The following is a 21,053-nucleotide window of genomic DNA, read 5'->3' as shown; positions in this document are numbered from 1 at the left end:
TATTAATCGACCAGGGATGCATTGAGCTCCCATCGGGCCGACGCATGGCGTTTCTGCCATCCCCCGCTACGAGCCGGACGGCGTTCGCGACGGTGCCGGCGTTCGTAGATAGAACGGTGCGCGTTCCTCCGGGGGCGCAAATGTTGATTCCCTTGAAACTTCGGCGGCCCTTCGCTAAGGGCATTGGGGCTCAAGGGGTTCTGTTGGGACCGTCTAGGGCCGGGGTCAGTGGACCTGATTTACTCCCGGCCCAGACCATAGTGAGAGGGGAAGGAGAACCCTTCATCGCGGTCCTCAATGTGGGCTCGCAGACGGTGGTGGTCCCACAGGGGACCGTGCTTGCTCACGCAACGCCGGTGCCCTGTGAGGAACCCGTCGCGAGTCATGTCGGCGCTGTCCCTGCACCGCGACCACATTCGGACAGCGATGAAGGGTGGCTCGAGGCGCTTTGTGCGGGATCGACGGACCTGTCAAATTTAGAGCGTCAACGTCTTAAGACACTACTAAGGGAATTTTCCGACGTTTTCAGTCGGGATAAATACGATTTGGGCTGCACTAATCTGCTGCGTCACCATATTGATACGGGTGACAGCGCGCCAATACGCCAGAATCCTTTTCGGTTGAGTCCCGCCGAAAAGGACCATGTCAAATCGGCTGTTGATGACATGCTAGCCGCCGACATCATTTCTCCCTCCAACAGCCCTTGGGGAGCGCCGATCGTCCTGGTTAAGAAGCAGGACGGTTCGTTGCGGTTTTGCGTTGACTTTCGGCGCCTTAACAAAATTACGGTTGCCGACGCATACCCGCTCCCACGGATGGACGAATCGCTTGACGCCTTGGCGGGAGCGCGATTCTTCTCCACATTGGACTTACTTTCGGGATTCTGGCAGCTTCCTCTGGACGATGATTCAAAGCCTAAAACTGCTTTCCGTACTCCGCACGGCCTGTTTCAATTCAACCGGTTGCCGATGGGCTTACACTCAGCGCCGGCAACTTTCCAGCGGTTGATGGAATTGGTTTTGGCTGGATTGCAATGGGAGTCGTGCCTGATTTATTTGGATGACGTTATTGTCTTTGGCAAAACTTTTGATGAACATCTCCAGAGGTTGCGGGCGGTTTTCCTAAAGATGCGGGCTGCTAATTTGAAATTTAAGCCCCAAAAATGCCATTTGTTACGCGAGTCGGTGCGTTATTTGGGGCACATCGTGGGACGCTCAGGTATTTCTACCGATCCCGCCAAAACGCAGTGTGTAAGCTCCTGGCCGACTCCCACCTCAGTGGGAGAGGTTAGGAGTTTTATTGGGTTTGCGTCGTATTATAGACGCTTCGTCGCTAATTTTGCGACTATAGCAAAACCCCTACACGCTTTAACATCAAAAGGGGTTCGGTTCTGCTGGGGTCAGGAGGAGGAAGCTGCTTTTTGCTCCCTTCGGGACGCTTTGGTAAACGCTCCTCCCCTGATTTACCCTGATTTTTCAAAACCATTCTTGCTCGACACCGATGCGAGCAACACGGGTATTGGGGGCGTGCTCTCCCAGGTGGTTGACGGCGTGGAACGTGTGGTTGCGTACGGCAGTCGGGTGTTGTCTCCAGCGGAGCAACGATATTGTGTCACCCGTAGGGAACTGTTGGCAATTGTCCATTTCATCCAACAGTATCGCCCATATCTGTACGGTCGGCATTTCACCGTCCGCACAGATCATGCGGCACTGCAGTACGCCCTGAGGGTTCAACAGCCATCGGGACAATTGTCCCGATGGTTGGAGGTCCTCCAGGATTACGATTTCCAAACCACATACCGTAAGGGCGTTCGCCACACCAACGCGGACGCTCTGTCGCGCTTGCCAACCACCTCCGAGTGTGCATGCCTCCTGGGGTCTGGACGTTGCAGACCTCCAGGGGACACATCGGTTCCTGTCTTGGCGGCCGCCAACGACGACGATACAGTAGTTACTAATTCGATCGAACAACAGGGCAAAGATTCCCTGTTGGGGTTGCCCGTCATTGACTGGGGGCGCCTCCAGATGGAGGATGTGTCCCTCCTCGGGTGGCGACGTCGCGTTGGCGGTGCGGCGGGGGGAAAAAGAGGTGGTTCCGACGCATGGGAAATGTGCCAAGGCCTGCTGATGCATTGGGACGGGAAGTCGCGTCGACATCGGCTGGTGGTCCCTACTGGGTTGCGGGGCAGGGTGGTATGGGCCGCTCATGAGCGCCTCCTACACCTGGGGACCCAAAAGACTCTCGCCTTGCTGCAACTTGATTTTTATTGGCCTGGCATGACGAGGGATGTTGGGGATTTGTTGGGATCATGCCCTCGATGTGCACAACGCAAACCGCCGGCACGGGAGTCTAACCCGCCCTTGCAATCGATCAAAGTGTCCAGGATAAACGAGCTGGTCGCTCTGGACATTTTGGGACCATTCCCCGCCACCCCCAGGGGGAATAGATATTTGTTGACTGGTGTCGAGTATTTTACACGCTGGCCTATGGCCTGGCCTCTGGCCAACCAGTCGGCAGCAGCCATCGTGGAGGCCTTTGTTCAGGGTTATGTCCTGGACAAAGGTGCTCCGGAGAGGCTGCTGACCGACCAGGGCAGAAATTTTTCCGGTAAACTACTCAGACAAGTCTGTGATCTCCTGGGCACAAAGAAAATTCGGACCTCCCCATATCACCCACAAACTGACGGGATGGTCGAACGGTTGCATCGCACCATCACGTCCATGTTATCACAACAAGTTTCGGACTCGCAAACGGATTGGGACCTACAAATTCAGGGGGTCTTGGCGGCGTACCGGATGGCACCCCATGCAGCTACGGGGTTTTCTCCCTTTTACCTCATGTACGGCCGAGAACCAGACCCGCCTGTTCGTGCCCAGTTGCAGATCCCCGTGCCGCAGGGAAAAACTAATCTGGCTGACCACGTTAAATTTAATCTGGACAAATTGACCGAGGCACGGGATGCTGCAATGCAAAACTCTGACCTCCGTCAGAAGGCGAATGAGCGCCTCAGATTGAGTCGAGCGCACATGCTGCAGTGGAAGCCGGGGGACAAGGCATGGCTGCACTGCCCCCAGGTGCCACTGGCAACCTCCTCTAAACTGGTGCGGCCGTGGCGGGGCCCTGTGGAAGTGGTGGAGGTGTTACGACCGCAGTGCGTGCGCATCAAGTGGGGGAAGCGGCGATGGTTCGTGCACCCCTCTAGGTTAAAACCCTTCTCTGCGGTACACAATCACACTTCACACGCGCGTGGCCAAGCATGTGGGGGGTCGGCCGACTCGCTGGGTCCGTCTCCGTCGCTCTCACCTAATGCCTTGCCGGCTGTGCCACCTTCAGGTGCATCAGGAGTGACGGGCTCACGCCCAATCACCCCTCCTGCGGATACCGAGGGTCACGCGGAGTCGGATGAATGCTCACCCCAAGACGGACAATTGCCACCTGATGGTCCGCCACACGCGGTTACCCCGTGTGAGGGGCCCGCTGCAAGGACGCGCGCTAAAATGCGCAAACTGTTGTGAGGCCGGAAAATGTGTACATAGCTGTTGTGTTCATTGGATGTTGTGTGGGTGGTGTGTTCCCCACTCCTCGGATGTACATATGTTGGCTTCACCGTGTGTTGTGTGTGCGTGGTGGGTTCCCTGCTGATTGTATATAGGCTGTTTTTTTACGGAATCCGTATTTATTCGGGGGGGGTGCGACGGGTTGTTTTCTCATCTTGCTGTTGCGTTCTTGTTCTGGTTCCTGTTATTGTTCAAAAATAGTGAGGCACACGCGCGGTCAGGGGGTGAAGGCACCTTTATTGTCAAATTTTTGTATGTTGGCAGCCGGGACGGCTGCATGCTATGCGGGGGGGAGTGATGTAGGGGTGTTAGAGAGAGAGCCCGTTGTGCATGGCAGCCTATGGTAAACAAACACAGTAGGCGGGGCTACATGTGTGCACGAGCAGGTGCCCTCTGCGACGTCCGCGCCAGACACCCTGGGGGGTCGATTCGGTCATTATGATCCCCCGGGGCCCCACCCCTCAGGGAGGGGTTGGGTATAAAAGGGGAATGTATCGAGGGGCTCGGGAGTGTGGTGTTAGCTAAGAAGAGGAGACGGAAGACGTCCTAGATAGAGCCCTGGTCTCCCCCTGGCACGCCGTCCTTATCAGGACCGCGCAGGCTCGAGCCAGTGGCGTGGTACCAGAGCCAGAGCCAGTGCTGGTCTGGACTCTGGGTACCGGGCCCGACTGACCAGTGTCGGGCCAAGATAGCCTCCCCTAGCCCATTAGAGGAGGACTCAGAGGCAGGCTAGGGTTAGCCTAGAGGTGTGTCCTCAGATAGACGGGTGAGGGGGCCGATACCCCCTCAGTGTGTATGTCACAACGTGTGGTGTTAAATAAACAAGTGTGCCTCCAACTCCGGTGTGAACGAGTCATAAGCGTTACTACACAGGTAACGAGCTGATATTAGGAGCACACTCTTAAAGGGAGTGCTCCTAATCTCAGCTTGTTACCTGTATAAAGACACCTGTTCACAGAAGCAATCAATCAATCAGATTCCAAACTCTCCACCATGGCCAAGACCAAAGAGCTCTCCAAGGATGTCAGGGAGAAGATTGTAGACCTACACAAGGCTGCATTGGGCTACAATACCTTCGCCAAGCAGCTTGGTGAGAAGGTGACAACAGTTGGTGTGATTATTCGCAAATGGAAGAAACACAAAAGAACTGTCAATCTCCCTCGGCCTGGGGCTCCATGCAAGATCTCACCCGGTGGAGTTGCAATGATCATGAGAACGGTGAGGAATCAGCCCAGAACTACACGGGAGGATCTTGTCAATGATCTCAAGGCAGCTGGGACCATAGTCACCAAGAAAACAGTTGGTAACACACTACGCCGTGAAGGACTGAAATCCTGCAGTGCCCGCAAGGTCCCCCTGCTCAAGAAAGCACATATACATGCCCGTCTGAAGTTTGCCAATGAACATCTGAATGATTCAGAGGACAACTGGGTGAAAGTGTTGTGGTCAGATGAGACCAAAATGGAGCTCTTTGGCATCAACTCAACTCGCCGTGTTTGGAGGAGGAGGAATGCTGCCTATGACCCCAAGAACACCATCCTCACCGTCAAACATGGAGGTGGAAACATTATGCTTTGGGGGTGTTTTTTTGCTAAGGGGACAGGACAACTTCACCGCATCAAAGGGACGATGGATGGGGCCATGTACCGTCAAATCTTGGGTGAGAACCTCCTTCCCTCAGCCAGGGCATTGAAAATGGGTCGTGGATGGGTATTTCAGCATGACAATGACCAAAACACACGGCCAAGGCAACAAAGGAGTGGCTCAAGAAGAAGCACATTAAGGTCCTGGAGTGGCCTAGCCAGTCTCCAGACCTTAATCCCATAGAAAATCTGTGGAGAGAGCTGAAGGTTCGAGTTGCCAAATGTCAGCCTCGAACCCTTAATGACTTGGAGAAGATCTGCAAAGAGGAGTGAGACAAAATCCCTCCTGAAATGTGTGCAAACCTGGTGGCCAACTACAAGAAACGTCTGACCTCTGTAAAATGCAAATCAATTTATAACATTTTTGACATGCGTTTTTCTGGATTTTGTTGTTGTTATTCTTTCTCTCACTGTTCAAATAAACCTACCATTAAAATTATAGACTGATCATTTCTTTGTCAGTGGGCAAACCTACAAAATCAGCAGGGGATCAAATACTTTTTTCCCTCACTGTATGTATTACTCCTGATTGTAGTAACGTTATTTCATCCCAACATTATTGCAATTGTCGCGATGTTTACCGTGTTTCAACTGGTGTATCACTCGAGGACATTTCATGGATGTTCCATCGGATTGGATCATGATCGGAAATTGCTTTATCCCTGACTCATCTCATCTACCGGTTCAGGAGATGGGCTTAGCATTGCTACAACTGCAATTGATCGGCCATGTTGTTCTTTTTTTTAAACCGATATTGATTTTGCGCACATAAAAACAGTTCAAACTCTATAAAACATATTCAGCAGCCGTAAGTCATTGGTTTAACAGCATTTCATCACACTAAACATGGTCACCTACTGAATCATAACATAATAAAATTGTGAATAAGTTACAATTATACACAGGTTTCCCTCACTTTATGCGGGTTCGGTTTGTGCGATTTCATCTGAAGTTACTCCACATGTGGCTGTGCCGTTGGCCGTGGGATAACATTGTGTGTGTACTGTGTGTGTACTGTGTATGTACTATATGTACTGTGTGTGTACTGTGTGTGTACTGTGTGTGTACTGCATGTGTACTATGTGTACTGTGTGTGTACTGTATGTACTATGTGTACTGTGTGTGTGTACTGTGTGTGTGTACTGTGTGTACTGTGTATACTGTGTGTGTACTGTATGTATGTACTGTGTGTGTACTGTGTGTGTATACTGTGTGTATTGTGTGTGCATACTGTGTGTATACTGTGTGTACTGTGTGTGTACTGTGTGTATACTGTGTGTACTGTGTGTGTGCTGTGTGTATATACTGTGTGTGTACTGTGTGTGTACTGTATGTGTGTACTGTGTGTGTACTGTGTGTTTATACTGTGTGTGAATAATGTGTGTATACTGTGTGTACTGTGTGTGTACTGTGTGTATACTGTGTGTACTGTGTGTGTGCTGTGTGTGAGCTGTGTGTGTGCTGTGTGTATATACTGTGTGTGTACTGTGTGTGTACTGTGTGTGTGTACTGTGTGTACTGTGTTTGTATACTGTGTGTGTACTGTGTGTATAATGTGTGTACTGTGTATGTACTGTGTGTGTACTGTGTATACTGTGTGTACTGTGTGTGTGTACTGTGTGTGTACTGTGTGTACTGTGTGTGTACTGTGTGTGTACTGCGTGTACTGTGTATGTGTACTGCGTGTACTGTGTGTGTATTGTGTGTACTGTGTGTGTACTGTGTGTGTACTGTGTATGTACTGTGTGTACTGTGTGTGTGTACTGTGTGTATGCACTGTGTATGTACTGTGTGTGTACTGTGTGTATACTGTGTGTACTGTGTGTGTGCTGTGTGTATGCACTGTATATGTACTGTGTGTGTACTGTGTGTATACTGTGTGTACTGTGTGTGTTCTGTGTGTATACTGTGTGTGTACTGTGTGTGTGGACTGTGTGTGTGTACTTATGTACAGTGTGTGTATAGTGTGTGTGCAGTGTGTGTGTACTGTGTGTGTGTACTGTGTGTGTACTGCACGCGCTACTCGATAGGCAGCTGTCTCGTCGTGCGGTTTCGCTTTGTGCGCTCTTTGTTTGGAATGCATCTACTACTACTCCATCTACTACTACTGCGCATCGACTACTGCGCATCTACTACTGCGCAGCTACGACTACTGCCGCATACAGCGAGGGGCAACCTGCCGTTTCTTCTTTTTCTTCTAAACGTCTTACACTGAAAGGTCACATTTTTTTATTGCATTAAGAATATGACGTCACATTGAAGACAGTTTACAAACTCTGTCTGCGGGCCCCTTTTAAATAAAAAAAATCCCAACTCTGTTTCCATATCATATGAGACTCCCACGACTGAATGCATGCTTACGCATTGCACTCGGGAGTATGACAACGACGATGGGCATTCATTCGCACATTTTTACGCGACCGATTATACGCATACCTGTTCGCGCCAAAAAAATATATAACCCAGGACAATTGTATCGGAAGAGTGCGCCGCCAAAACAATCCATCGAATCCGCGCTTGCCAGGAGCGAGATCACTTGGGCACGGGCACGTGGCATGCGTGGGGTGAGCGTGGCACCCTTACCCTGCTCACGTTGCTCCCTCCAGCCGAGGGGTAGCCAACTTGTAACAGACCAAGAGCCTTAAAGTGCCCCGCGAGTTCTACAAAGAGCCAAGTGTATATACAAGTGTGTGTGTGTAGAAATATATTGCCAGTTTTTTCGGCACAGCAAGGGAGACATTCATTATTCTTTGCTACTACTGTGATAGTTCTATGTTATGCCCTTCGATAGTGCCGCACGTGCGGTGGATTAAAGAGCCGCATGCGGCTCGGGAGATCCCAGTTGGCCACCGCTGCTCCAGCCGATCGTCATGTGGAGACGGTGCTGAATGTAATTCATAATAATCACGTGCACTTGGAACGCGCCACTCTAGTATTTGCTCGTCTCGTAGAGAGAGAGGGAACGAATCAGAGAACGAGGAACCACAGACGAGCGGGAAAGGCAGCGGCCGTACGATGAGTTGGAGCTACCAACAATTGGCAAAGCTCTACGGTCCTATATATATCATTTGGTGTTATTGGCCACTTAATGAGAGTCTACATGCGGGAAGAAAACCATAAACCAGCCGGAGAAAACCCACGCATGCGAAAGGAAATACTATCCCGCACAGACGGAACAGGCTGGACTCCACATTTTTGCTCGACCGCCTTCTACTAGCAAGCCAGGACGTGGGCTGCTGCTCAATGCCCCCGGGAAGGGAGTTTCGTGCGATTCACCAACTCTCGCTGCCTTCGCAGTGCTGGACGACAGGGCCACCTGCATAGCCACCACCGGGTCATTAAATGGAGGCGTTCGTCGCAGGCATCAACATGCACGTCCCACCGACTCTGCCCAGTTCACCGATCAGACCACAGTTGCGTTATGGCGGGATCACAATGGCATTGGTGGTGGGGGGGAGACTGCTCGCAGGAAAAGGAGGCAGGAGTGTGACATTCAATAAAGAGCAACTTGTGCATCTACCCGTGTGTCTGCCTACGTCTTTTTTTTGCTGTTGTGTGTGCTGCATGAGCGTGTTTTAATATTGTGCTGTGGTCTATGTAAACATGACTCCTTGTAAAAAAGGTGTCAGTTTTGTTTCCAGATAGAAGGGTAAAAAAACTATTTCATATTTTTACTGGCAAATGAGGTTCCAATGGTGTATATGCTTTTCCCATATGTTGACGAACACACGAAGATGTCATGTACAAAGTCTCTCAGCCTTAGCCAAACCATCTGTTCAAGAGAACTGCACATGTGGCCAGATTGTCGTTTGAGACCACGAACTCCACAAGTTGAGAAAACGTGGCCAACCAACAGCAGTGAAATAAAGCCCCCAGTCGTTGACCGATTTTGTCCTGAATAGGACTCATCACAACAGTCCAGTCACCATGCATAACGCGTTTTGATTGGTGAAGGGTTTGTTAGTAAACAGCTACGATTAGGTGATCTTTGAAATGTAAAAAACGATCATCAGGAAAATTTCAACGATTACATTTTGATCAGGCCTCATGCTGTAAATTGCAGCATCCAACATTATTCACTCTGTATCTCTGGCCTCTTCATTTATGTGCTATGGAGAAGGGCCATTTTCGAAAATGTCACATTTTATATATGTTTTTTCCTTTAAGGACACAGTGTTATTGACAAATGTGTTGATTTTTTTTGTAATTTGTGTCTGTGCACCACTGCCAACGCAGTATTGCCAATTAATTAGTTTAATTACAGCCATCAACGTTTGCTGCTTCCATATGCCTCTGGGAACCTCATACAAACATCTCGCCACTGTGGGTGCCACAATAGCGCGATGGTAACTACCTCGCTTGGTATAAAGGAGGTTGTGGGTTAGATCCCGACCCCGACGCCTGGATATTTGGAGTTTGCATGTTCTCCCCGTGGTCGTGTGGATTTTTCTCTGGGTCTTCCGGTTCTTCCCTGCACATTTAGAAACATGCGTTTAGAGTATTTGGCCGCTATACATTTCGACATGATGATAAGCCACTTTGTTGAGCTATCATTTGTGGCCATGTCGTTTCTGAAAAAGAGCTATACAGCTAAGTCGTGGGTGGGGGGGGTGTTTAATATGAGACTCACCTTGACACAATTGGGCAGCGATGTTTCAACTCAGCCCTCTCCCAAGCAATGTGAGGGGGTAATGCCACCATCTGACCCATAATTCTAGATTTTAAGCTTTCGTGACTGCAAGGAATCATATTCTTAGGTTTTTTTCGGTAAAGTCACGTAGGTAAAACATCAAAATTAATGAAAATAAAATAAAACAAAAATCACGACGTTTCGGAGGCAACACAAGTCTCCGTCATCAGGTGGGACCGTCACAGCCGAATTAGCTGCATCAAGTGAGGCAATGATTCAAGAAGTAATCCCTTATAAGCAAGTTGAAGGGGGGAGGAGAAGGGGGGGGGGGGGGAGCTCATCAGAATGTGGTAGCCAATGAAAAAACAATGGACTACGGCTTGGACGAGGTTGCTGCTGTACACGCCAACACAATGGACAGAGAGGGGGGAGGGGAGGTCTGATACACATGATAGACAAAAGAACGAAAATGCCCATGTTTATACCAATGCTGGCTGGTTAGGCATTGCCTCACCAACACATATTTTACCTGGAATGGCACCTTCTACAAACAGAATCAGGGTACCCCTATGGGCTCCCCTTTGTCACCAGTTATAGCCAACATGTTCATGGAAAAGTTTGAATCAGACGCCATCCAGACATCTACCCTGTGTCCTTCCCTGTGGAAGAGGTATGTGGATGACACTTTCGTCATCTGGCCACATGGCCTCCCAGCATTGAACCACTTCTTGGACCACATCAATTCTAGACACCCATCCATCAGATTCACCATGGAAGTGGAGAAAGACGGTAAACTACCATTCTTGGATATTCTGTTTGAGAGGAGGCCTGACGGATCCTTGGGACATTCTGTCTACAGGAAAGCCACCCACACAGATTCCTACTTGAAACCGGATTCCCACCACCACCCATCTCAAAAGAATTCTCTCATCAAAACGCTATACCACAGAGCCCATGGCATTTCTGACAAACACCACCTGACCGGTGAATTAAGACATGTACATCGGGCCCTCAGGATGAACGGATACTCTGACCGTACTATCCGCCAAGCTGTCTCTCCCACCACACAGAAACAGCCACTTGAAACTCCGACCAAAACCATCACGTTACCATACATAGCAGGCGTGACCAAAAAGATCTCCAAAATTCTAAACAAACATAAGATCCAAGTTCGATTCAGTACAGTACATAAAATCCGTGATCTGATTCCATCTGTGAAGGATGTCGTTCCTGACTTACAGTATCCTGGAGTCTACAAATTGAGTTGCATTTGTGGTGATTGCTACATTGGAGAAACGAAACGTCATGTTTCTGATCGTGTCCGCGAGCACAAGTCAGATCTGAAACACGGCAGAACTGATTCTTCTGCCGTTGCCGATCATTGCTACAACTCGGTGGGCTCTCATGAAATTGTCTTTTCCGAGACCAAGGTTCTCTGCAAACCTCCCGGCTACCATCAAAGGTTTGTACACGAAGCCATACAAATATACAAACACAGACATAATTTCAACCGTGATGATGGGTACAAACTTAGTAATCATTGGAAAGATGTTATCAACCACGCAAAAAAGACTTAATTACACTTTTTTGTACCATCTTATTTGACAGGCACTATTTTACTTTACTTTACCGAGTGTTAACATCCCCAGTTATTTTTTGGCAGTGCTCTCTTCATTGTTCAGCCAGCATTGGTATAAACATGGGCATTTTCGTTCTTTTGTCTATCATGTGTATCAGACCTCCCCTCCCCCCTCTCTGTCCATTGTGTCGGCGTGTACAGCAGCAACCTCGTCCAAGCCGTAGTCCATTGTTTTTTCATTGGCTACCACATTCTGATGAGCTCCCCCCCCTTCTCCTCCCCCCTTCAACTTGCTTATAAGGGATTACTTCTTGAATCATTGCCTCACTTGATGCAGCTAATTCGGCTGTGACGGTCCCACCTGATGACGGAGACTTGTGTTGCCTCCGAAACGTCGTGATTTTTGTTTTATTTTATTTTCATTAATTTTGATGTTTTACCTACGTGACTTTACCGAAAAAACCTAAGAATATCTGACCCATAATCCAGCAAGATGTGCTGCATGTGCAGGGGCGGGTCGTTTGTAGCGGCGAGCTGCACCAGTCCACAGCATCCGCACAAAGTGCGATTGGGCCGCGTTATTTGCTACCTGGGATTGTTTGCAACTGGAATAGTGGGTGAAACGCATTGCAACCCTCAACGTCAACGTTAGCTCTTTAATTAGTCTGCTTATGTTTAAATGGTCGTATTGTTGAATTACATAGAAGTAATTATATTTTTCGTCTCTACGTCTATTATTAGTCACCAGATTGGATTGACTGAGTATCATTGATTCTGTAGAAGTGTAGCTCAGATCGGCTTTGTTAGTATCAGATTTGTATACGATCTGGGCTAATTGATTGTATATATTTTTAAACTCCGATGTGTACCCCCCAGTACGTTATGTTCCAGCACTAATATTCAAAGCAAATGCATTGGTGCTTTTACATATGCACGGTGTTGACCATTTGCATAGCTAATTATTCTGCTACAATTATCAGTATTTGTCATTCTATCTGCAGAACATCCTAACCATGTTTCTACTTGTAAATTGCAATTTGCTTTCAATTAACTATTATAAAGATGCAAAAAGATAGAGACACAGAACGGTGTGACATGGAAGCCACTGGAGCTGTGCACTTTTAAATCCAGATTGGAAACTAATTCCCTTCATAACTGCTTTTTGTGTTTAGTTTGCTGCCTTTCCCCCGCACCTCCGATTAGCGCAGTTGGCTACGTACGGTGCGAAAGAAGTTCAACATACGTTGCGTACATGGGGAGGAAGAGACACTTTATTTTTAAGAGCAGAGCCAGTCGAAGGCAGAAGCTAGGAGGGATATCTCGAGCCTAGACTTGAGCAGCGCCCGGGAGTCAACAGATTGGATGTCTCTGGACCCTGATGGCAGCAGAGGAGAAGCAGCAACCTCCCACTGAGCGACGGCTGACTCAAGAAATTGACAGAAAGGCCTAGGTTGCTGGAACAGAGATCGTGTGAGGGGGTGTAGAGCAATACGAGGTAGGCGAGGCAAGTCCATAGAAAACCTTGAAGACAGTGACAGCTATAGTTCAGTTGATACAAGAGTGGATTGCGAGCCAGTTGGAATATTCAGGTGACGTGCTCTTGTTTAGGGGTATGAGTGAAACGTCTGGCAGCAGCGGCATTTTGAATATTGCATCTGGAGTTTGGAGGTGAGGGATTTGAGGAAACCATGACATTTCATGACCTCCCCCCCCCCCAAGACAAAGATCCCCAGTGTACCTTTAACAGACTGTTGGGGCAAGTGCTGTTAGCGAGCACCTCTGAAGGCCGGCACGCAAGAAGAGGCGGTGGGTGGCCAGCACCACGCCCGACCGCCTTTGTCTCCTCAGTGGTGATGTTTTAACACACCAGACCAGGTACTCACAAATTTGAGGGCTGAGCGGACCGAGTTGAGGCCCAGGACTAGTTCAGATAATCGTCAGTGGTGTTGTCAGCTACCGAAGCTTCTCTATCTGCCTCTGCAGGAGACCAGGGAGTTAGAGATCCACAGTAGACGAGCCAAGATGCGATTAAGTCACGGATTGTGATGGTCTCGGTGGCAGCTGGCGTGAGGCATTGGCGAATGTGGGAGATGTTGCACAGATGGGTATGGGAAGGCCTGCACAGGAGCTAAGACTTTGTGAAAAGACAGTGAGGGCTCAGGATCGAGGACAACTCTGAGGCAGGGGCTCAACGGAGATGCGGCCTTCAGTGTGCATGGTCCTCGCCAGGGGATCTGAGGGCTTCACAATCATCAAGTTACGGACGACCTTTGTCCGCGAAGGGGCTAAACCACCGAAGAGCGGCTCTACACCAATAGAGCGAGACCAGCTGCGCTTGGCCCGCGACTGGAAAATGCTAGCTGACATTGGCCGGCAACTTGTGATTCCTCTGGTGATCGCAACCACCACCCTAAGACCTGACATGGTGCTCTGGTCCCGTTCGCTCAAGAAGGTCTTCATCATTGAGCTCACAGTACCCTGGGAGGACTCAGTAGATGAGGCTTATGAGCGAAAACATCTGCGCTATGCCGATCTAGCTGCCGAAGCACGGCATCATGGCTGGAACACAGAAGTCTGACCAGTGGAGGTGGGCTGCAGAGGTTTTGTGGCAACATCTACAACCAGACTGCTTAGAGACCTGGGAATTAAGGGCCAGAGCCAGCGTTCGGCAATCAGAGCTGTATCAGAGGCGGCAGAAGGCAGCAGTCAGTGGCTCTGGATGAAGAGGAAAGACCCCAGCTGGGCCCCAAAGTGAGAGGGCCAGGAGGTATGCAGTCAACAATGCTTGACTCAGGGAGGACACCCCTGCCATGCATAGTCCCATGGGATGTTGGCTATCAACAACAAGGCAACTCCTATGACTAATTGGGAATGGGACGCAAGCGTAGGATTGATCACCCTGTCGCTGGCCGCCTTTGGGGAGGGTGTATAGTATGAAAGGCCGAAACACCCTAGGAACCAAAGGTTCACTACTGACGATGCGCTCCCCAAATTTCACCAGGCTCACTGTTCATGAACTCTTGGAAGTGCTTGCACAAAGGATAGTAACATCTCATCCTGTGTTCTTTGGAATCTTGTTAATAAAGCAGAATGAAGTTGCACGATGAATTGTCACGATTCAGGGTCGCAATTTGAGCGATGGGGAGAACCTGCATGAAAGCAAGACGCACGATTACTTGTGAATAGCATTGCTACCTTAATTTGTTTTATTAATACCGTCACTGTGAGACTGTCTTCCTCTAAACACAAATACACGGTGCGACTTAATTTATATATATCTAGCCTACGTATTATTGTGTACGCGATTAAAAACATCCGTGGTGGCTATTTCCGTTTAAAGTGAGAGCGTGAGGAAGGAGGGTAACTCCCACGGTCCGATCTTGCCATACCCACCCAGTTGAGATTGGTGGAAGCTGTGCCCCTGCTCTGAGGTGTTGGCCCACTCTGTGTGAGTTCACTGTCGAGGCAGCGGAGGCGCACACTGGAACGGGGTCGAACATTTTTCGAGTGCAGAAATGTCTAAATGCGATCTAATTGCTGCTTTCATTCCATTAAACTCGCATCACTGTCCGTGCACTGTCACAAATGCATAGAGTGATATCCTCTTTTTTGTGCTCAAACAAAATTATGTGCGGCTGCATGATGATGTGCAGTCATTATGCTGAAAAGAATACAAAAGCCCGCTGTAACTTGTGTCAGGACCCTCCTGCTGCCGGTCGCGAATAAAGGCGCTGCAATGATGCAACCGGGAACAATGATGGGATAAATACTGCATCGGATGGCCCTAATTCGCCGTTGGACACGAGTGAAGTGCACTGTGCACTGCGCCTGTGCACGCACGGACATTCGTTGACTCCCGGCTGTCGCGGAGCCACGGGCTGTACGGTTAAAGAGCCGGGCACTCGGCGAATTTTCCCCACGCCCTCCCCGCGGCTCTGCCTCGCCCACGGAGCCTCTTCACCCGACCTTCAGACGTTCCACTCAGTCCTCTTAATCCTTCCACATTAGGCCTCCAGACTCCTCCTGTCGAGACTACCCCATTGAGCCTCACAGTCTTCTCACTTCAAATCGTTGAGGTCTCCAGACCCTAATTTAGCCTCCCAAAGTCTAGCCCCCCACCTCCCCCCCTCTTAATATCCAGTATCCAACTTCTCCTCTAGAGGCTTAATGATTTACCCACAAACCCTGACTATTCGATGAATCGTCACGATTCAGGGTCACAATTCAATGAAAAATTTAGTTTTTATTTACAGTGAGATCATTCTCGGATTCATTAGTGTGAGAGCAGGAGTCCTGGGATCCCATTACAACACAAACAGCGAAACTCATCGATTCTTCTACAGGCATTATATGTATGTATCGTGAGATTAAGCATTTGTATCAATCAATACATCGATGTATTGTTATACAGCTCCCAATAACTTAACAAACCCCCTCCAATCAATATTTCAGCGTCCTGCCATCTTTACTGTCTCTGTCATTTCTCTTTCAGTCCTGGTATAAATGGCTATAGCTTGTGCACAAGTCATATTTTCCATCGACATTATCTCCATGGAGGTTGGGCAAACAGGCCTCCGATATTAAACATATATATGCACACACACACTGATATTTTGTATCAAGGGCCGTAGCTATGCAAGCTGTACGGATTATTACACAGAGTACGTGGTAGGTTTTACACCCAACGTGGAGACCGGAAGCTGTTTTAGGAACTTTTCAGCACCCACATCACGTCGAACATGAACGTATGTAAGAGCCATGTGGTGGATGTCTCAGTGATGTTGCCTGAACACAGGTGGAGTCTTCTGTTGGTTTTTGCAAGCGTCACGCGGTGCGCTGCTAGGGTGTGTTTTTTACTTAACGTGTGAATCCTCAGGATCCAAAGACAACGGAATGAGCTGGACATTTGCAGTCCCCTTTGCCAATGCAGAATTCATGGACAAAGAGGATCATTTTTGCAAAAAACACTCAATCTTACTAAAAACATAGCACAATGAGCACCTGCTATTGCTCGTTGAACACTCAAGCTTGATCAAATGCACAGTTTTTTTATGAGCTGCATAGCTAGCGAATTATGTAACGGAGTTAAAAAAATAAAAGTTACCTTGGCATTTTTTGAGGGCACTGTTCGATGCCCACTTCTCAAATTGCGACCAGACCCAAGGCAGCCTGATGCGACCACGTGCACTAAAACAAAAACAACACAGAGTGACGTTTCACTATGACCATCCATCTACGGCATTCTCATCTGCACAAAAAGGAAGGAATCTAGGCAATCAATTTTTACAGCGACAAAACCTACTTAAAAGTTCGGTTATGATTGCATATTGATATCCCCAACCTGACTACGGCTTGGGAGACCTTCAGGTACCCATTTCTCCAAATTCTTGACAAACATGCTCCGTTAGTTAGATTTAAAATTGAAGGCAACCTCCCACCATGGTTTATCCTTTGATTACTAAGCTCATGAAAACTAGGGACAAGGCTTGGGCATGTGCTCAGAAAAGTAATTTGATCAATGACTGGCTAGAGGACAGGATTTTAAGGAATATATATGTAAAAAATACGGCATGCAAAAATGCTTACTTTTCCCCCACTCTCCTGGAATCACATGGCAATGCCAAGATCTTCCGGAAAAAAGTCAAAAGGCACCTAACACAGATAATCTTCCCATTGCGCTTAACCGAAATAGGGACTATTTTTCAGAGCCCCAAAAAATAGTCGACAATTTTAACCTTCATTTTTTTGATAATGTATTGGGAGTCACCCCTGCTCATGTAATTTCCTACACCCCTGTCCAAACATTAAACGAATTTAGTTTCAAGCCTATCCACGAAATTAATGTTCTGAAACAACTGTCCTACCTCAAAAGGTCCTCCTCTACCGGAGCGGAAAGTATTCCTGTCTTTGCTCTGCTAACTGTAGGTCCCCTAATATACAAACCTATATCCCATATTTTCAACCTGTCCATCAAAGACGCATCGGGACCTCTAGAATGGAAACATTCCTATGTTCATCCACTTCACAAAGGGGGCCCTAAAGATTATCCAAATAACTACCGACCTATGTCAATTTTGTTCCCGTTGATGAAAATTTTTGAAAAAGTTATTGAACGACCAAATTAGCAGTTTCCTGTCCGAACAATAATCTCTTACATCGAAACCAATCTGGGTTCCGAAAAAAATACAGCACCACATCTGCTGCATTATACTCTCTAAATCACATTTACAGTAGCCTTGAAAATAAGCAGTACTGCGCCAGTCTTTTTCTTGACTTGTCCAAAGCCTTTGATACAGTCGACCACAACACCTGCTTAGTAAACTTAGTTGTCTCCGTTTCTCCAAACACGCAGTGGAATGATTATAAGATCACCTCTCTTCTCGCACCCAAACTGTATTAATAGATGGTTGGAGGTCAAACAGTGTTAAGATAACAAAAGGAGTTCCACGGGGTTCCATCCTTGGCACCCTCTTGTTCTCTCTTCATGTCAAAGACTTGGGCACTAACCTGGATCATTCCAGGGTAAATCTGTTTTCAGATGACAAGATACTGATTACTGCTAGCCGCTCTCCGAATGACGTGATTGCTAAGCTCCAGGGTGATTTCAACAAACTACATCATCTGGTTGCTCTTAAACTAGTCCTGAATACCTCCAAAACCAAGGTGTTATGCTTCTTACCAGGACTAAAGCAGAAAGTTATTTTTCCCCAATTACATTCCTTAAATAATTATCAAATAGAGCAAGTCAAGATCTATAAGTATATTGGGGTCATCTTTGATTCAAAACTGAATTTTGAAAATCACATTGATTATATTGGTAAAATAAAAAATTGGTTTTCTGTATCGACACAAACATTGCTTCCCCCTATGTTCCGTTTGGAATTGATAAAAGCTACCATACTTCCTCTATTTGATTACTGTGACATCATATATTAATCAGCCCTCAGTACTGTACTGAAGAAGCTTGACCCAAATTATCACTCGGCCTTAAGATTTGCATTGAACTGCCCATATAGGACCCACCACTGCGTTCTCTACATTAGGTCAAACTTAACATCTCCTAATGATCGATGGCTTGTGCATCAGATCTTATTTATTCACGATGTACTTACAAAACAATCAGTAGACTACCTGCTGACATAAGGTCCTTGCTCATTTACCAGCTTCACATTCCTTATTGCCGTACAAATACTGGAGGAAGGTCCTTTGCTGTTGATGCCCCCAGGGTCTGGAATGCTATCGCCAATAAACTGCAACTTGGATCATTACCTGTGAGATCTGCACTCTAAACTGCTCGTGAGGAGCTGTGCACCCCCCGCTGCCACTGCTATACAGAGTGGCCTGAAATCAAATGCATCTCTCCGGAAGTCCGCTGCAAAGGATGACCTTGAGTTTTGATTATAGTGCGCTGATCTTTAAAGGTGCATTGAAAAATGTTGATACTCCTGCTGATACTCCTGCAGTTATGGAGTGACTCATGCTGCCAGCTATGGCTGCAAAGATGGGTCGTACATGTAATGTATATCGTTTATTGTTAAATTTGAATCACAGTTCCTATGATCACTGTTACATTGCTTTAATAGCTTTATTTAGGTGATTTCGAAAATGTATGGTTGAGCCATGTTTGTTTGTTGTAGTACAGAGTTAGCCTGATAACTTTAATCTAAATTATCTTATGGTTGTTATTGTTCGACTTGCATTCCACTGGGATTTTTGCACGCAGCTTCCATATACGGTGCTTTTTTCTGGAAGATCTTGCTGGTTTTTCCTGGATGTTTCTGTTGCGCATCGTCACTTTCAGATGTTCTTTGTTCATGTTTTTGTTTGTTGCGGTTGCACCCGAGTCAAGAGCCGTATGGCTCACAGGGCTATACCTAATAAATGAAACTGAAACTGATGCATGTTACAGCTTGGTATCCCACTTGCAAATGATTCACCGCATCTGTGCGAAAACGTGGGGAATGTAATGGTGCATGCTTGGTATTGTAATTATGTTTGTCAATTTAATAATGAAAAATATATATATACTTGGTATTAACCATTCTGTATTTTGTGCAACAGAAACCAAAGCTGTCGGCGTCACGCAAGGTGCAACTTAAGGTATGTTTTGAGTGACGCTGAGATGAATCGTGTATTGCTTTTCATTTTCTTGTTCACAGTGTATATCAATTGGCTTCTTACCTAAATGTGCAGCCAAATAATGAAATTGCTTTTTCCATGCCCATTTATCTTTTTATTTACATTGTGCATCATCAAAATACGAATTAATACGTGTTACACCAATTACACGGAATTTGCACTCTGTAAATACTGTGCACATTAATAATATTTAACTGCATAGAAGATTGAACGTTAATTATGAAAATTACCTAAACTATATATTTTGTTCTCTTTGAAAGGGGGTATAAAATGGCAAAACACTGTCAGTGTATATGAATACAAACTCGATTGTTAGGCTGAACCATTGGGTTTCACTCTTAATATATCTAGGAAATGGGTGCAATTTTCATGTTGGTGAAATGATTGAGCATGAGTTGCTAAACTGGGGTGGATGACTTCATACAAATTATTGATTCCACGAGCTGACCGGATATTTTCTGGCCACCCTTGATGTGGCGTTGGCACATTTAAATGTGGATATCGTTCCCTAATTTCCCCTCAAGCGTAAACATCTCTGAGAAACGGTAGGAACTCCTTCATGTGCGATGGAAGAATTTTGACGAAAAGACATTTACGCGTACACAGAAACCGAAATAAACATCACTCTCTCCCAGCATTGTCTAGGAAGAGGATAAGCAATTCCCTATGTCGCCACCGGCCCTTAAACGTCGCGCATGCCCGAGCCAAAAGACGGATTGTATTAATAGACCGCAACAGACACAACAGAGATCCACTTCTCAATGAAGAAGGTGCTTAACAGTGACTGAGGGCAGGATTCATGTCCGCCATAGCTGGTAATAACAACCAGCGTTTGAATTGGTCAACGGGCCCCATGATGAGGATAATGGATCCAATTCGCGCGGCAGAAATGTGCTGGACGCCGTTGTAATGATGCGTATGGGTGAGAGGGGCGGAAGGTATCTCGCCAATGAGCACTCACTGGGGAATGGTACCAAAAAAGCTATCCGAGTAAAGACAATATGTTAAACCGGCATAGGAGGTGACCTGAAAGAAGAAAACATACGAGAAAATGTTTATTCTCATCAGGCCACATGCTCAAAAGTGCAGTGTCCACTCTAATTGTTGACTGCAGTGTGGTTTTCAACCGGAGGTACGAGGACCCCTGGGGGTAACGTGGCAATGTCCCAGGGAGTACGTGAGGTGATTTATAAATGTGCAAAATTACATCATACATGATAGTCATTGGTGAATAATCATGTACGAATATGCCAATATAAAAGAACTACGACATAATTTGAATCCATGTGGTAACCTAGGACGATATAAAAGACCTTTCGAAGCTCATTGATCATAAACAATCGGTTTCCAAGAGTAACCAGCGAGCGAGAACAAATTACGTCACGCATGCAGATATATTAGTTTTTTATTCACTTGCAGTTACTTAGCTGGTGATGATACCTCACAGAATGGACAATTGGGTTAAAATATTGACGTTCATTATTCATACATGTATTTATTAGAAC

General features: G+C 47.1%; 1 protein-coding gene across 1 annotated transcript in view; it reads left to right on the top strand.

The window, feature by feature from the left end:
- LOC144933712 (troponin I, slow skeletal muscle-like) overlaps nt 1-21,053 on the top strand; it is a 76,627-nt gene that overhangs the window by 17,083 nt on the left and 38,491 nt on the right. Inside the window, exon 2 of the mRNA XM_078858778.1 lies at nt 19,471-19,509. Within this exon, the coding sequence (XP_078714904.1) occupies nt 19,471-19,509 (39 nt within the window). The remainder of the gene's footprint in view (nt 1-19,470; nt 19,510-21,053) is intronic.

Source organism: Lampetra fluviatilis, chromosome 8 (genome assembly GCF_964198595.1).
Source record: "Lampetra fluviatilis chromosome 8, kcLamFluv1.1, whole genome shotgun sequence".
Lineage (NCBI taxonomy): Eukaryota > Metazoa > Chordata > Hyperoartia > Petromyzontiformes > Petromyzontidae > Lampetra > Lampetra fluviatilis.
This window is presented reverse-complemented; position numbering and strand designations above follow the sequence as displayed.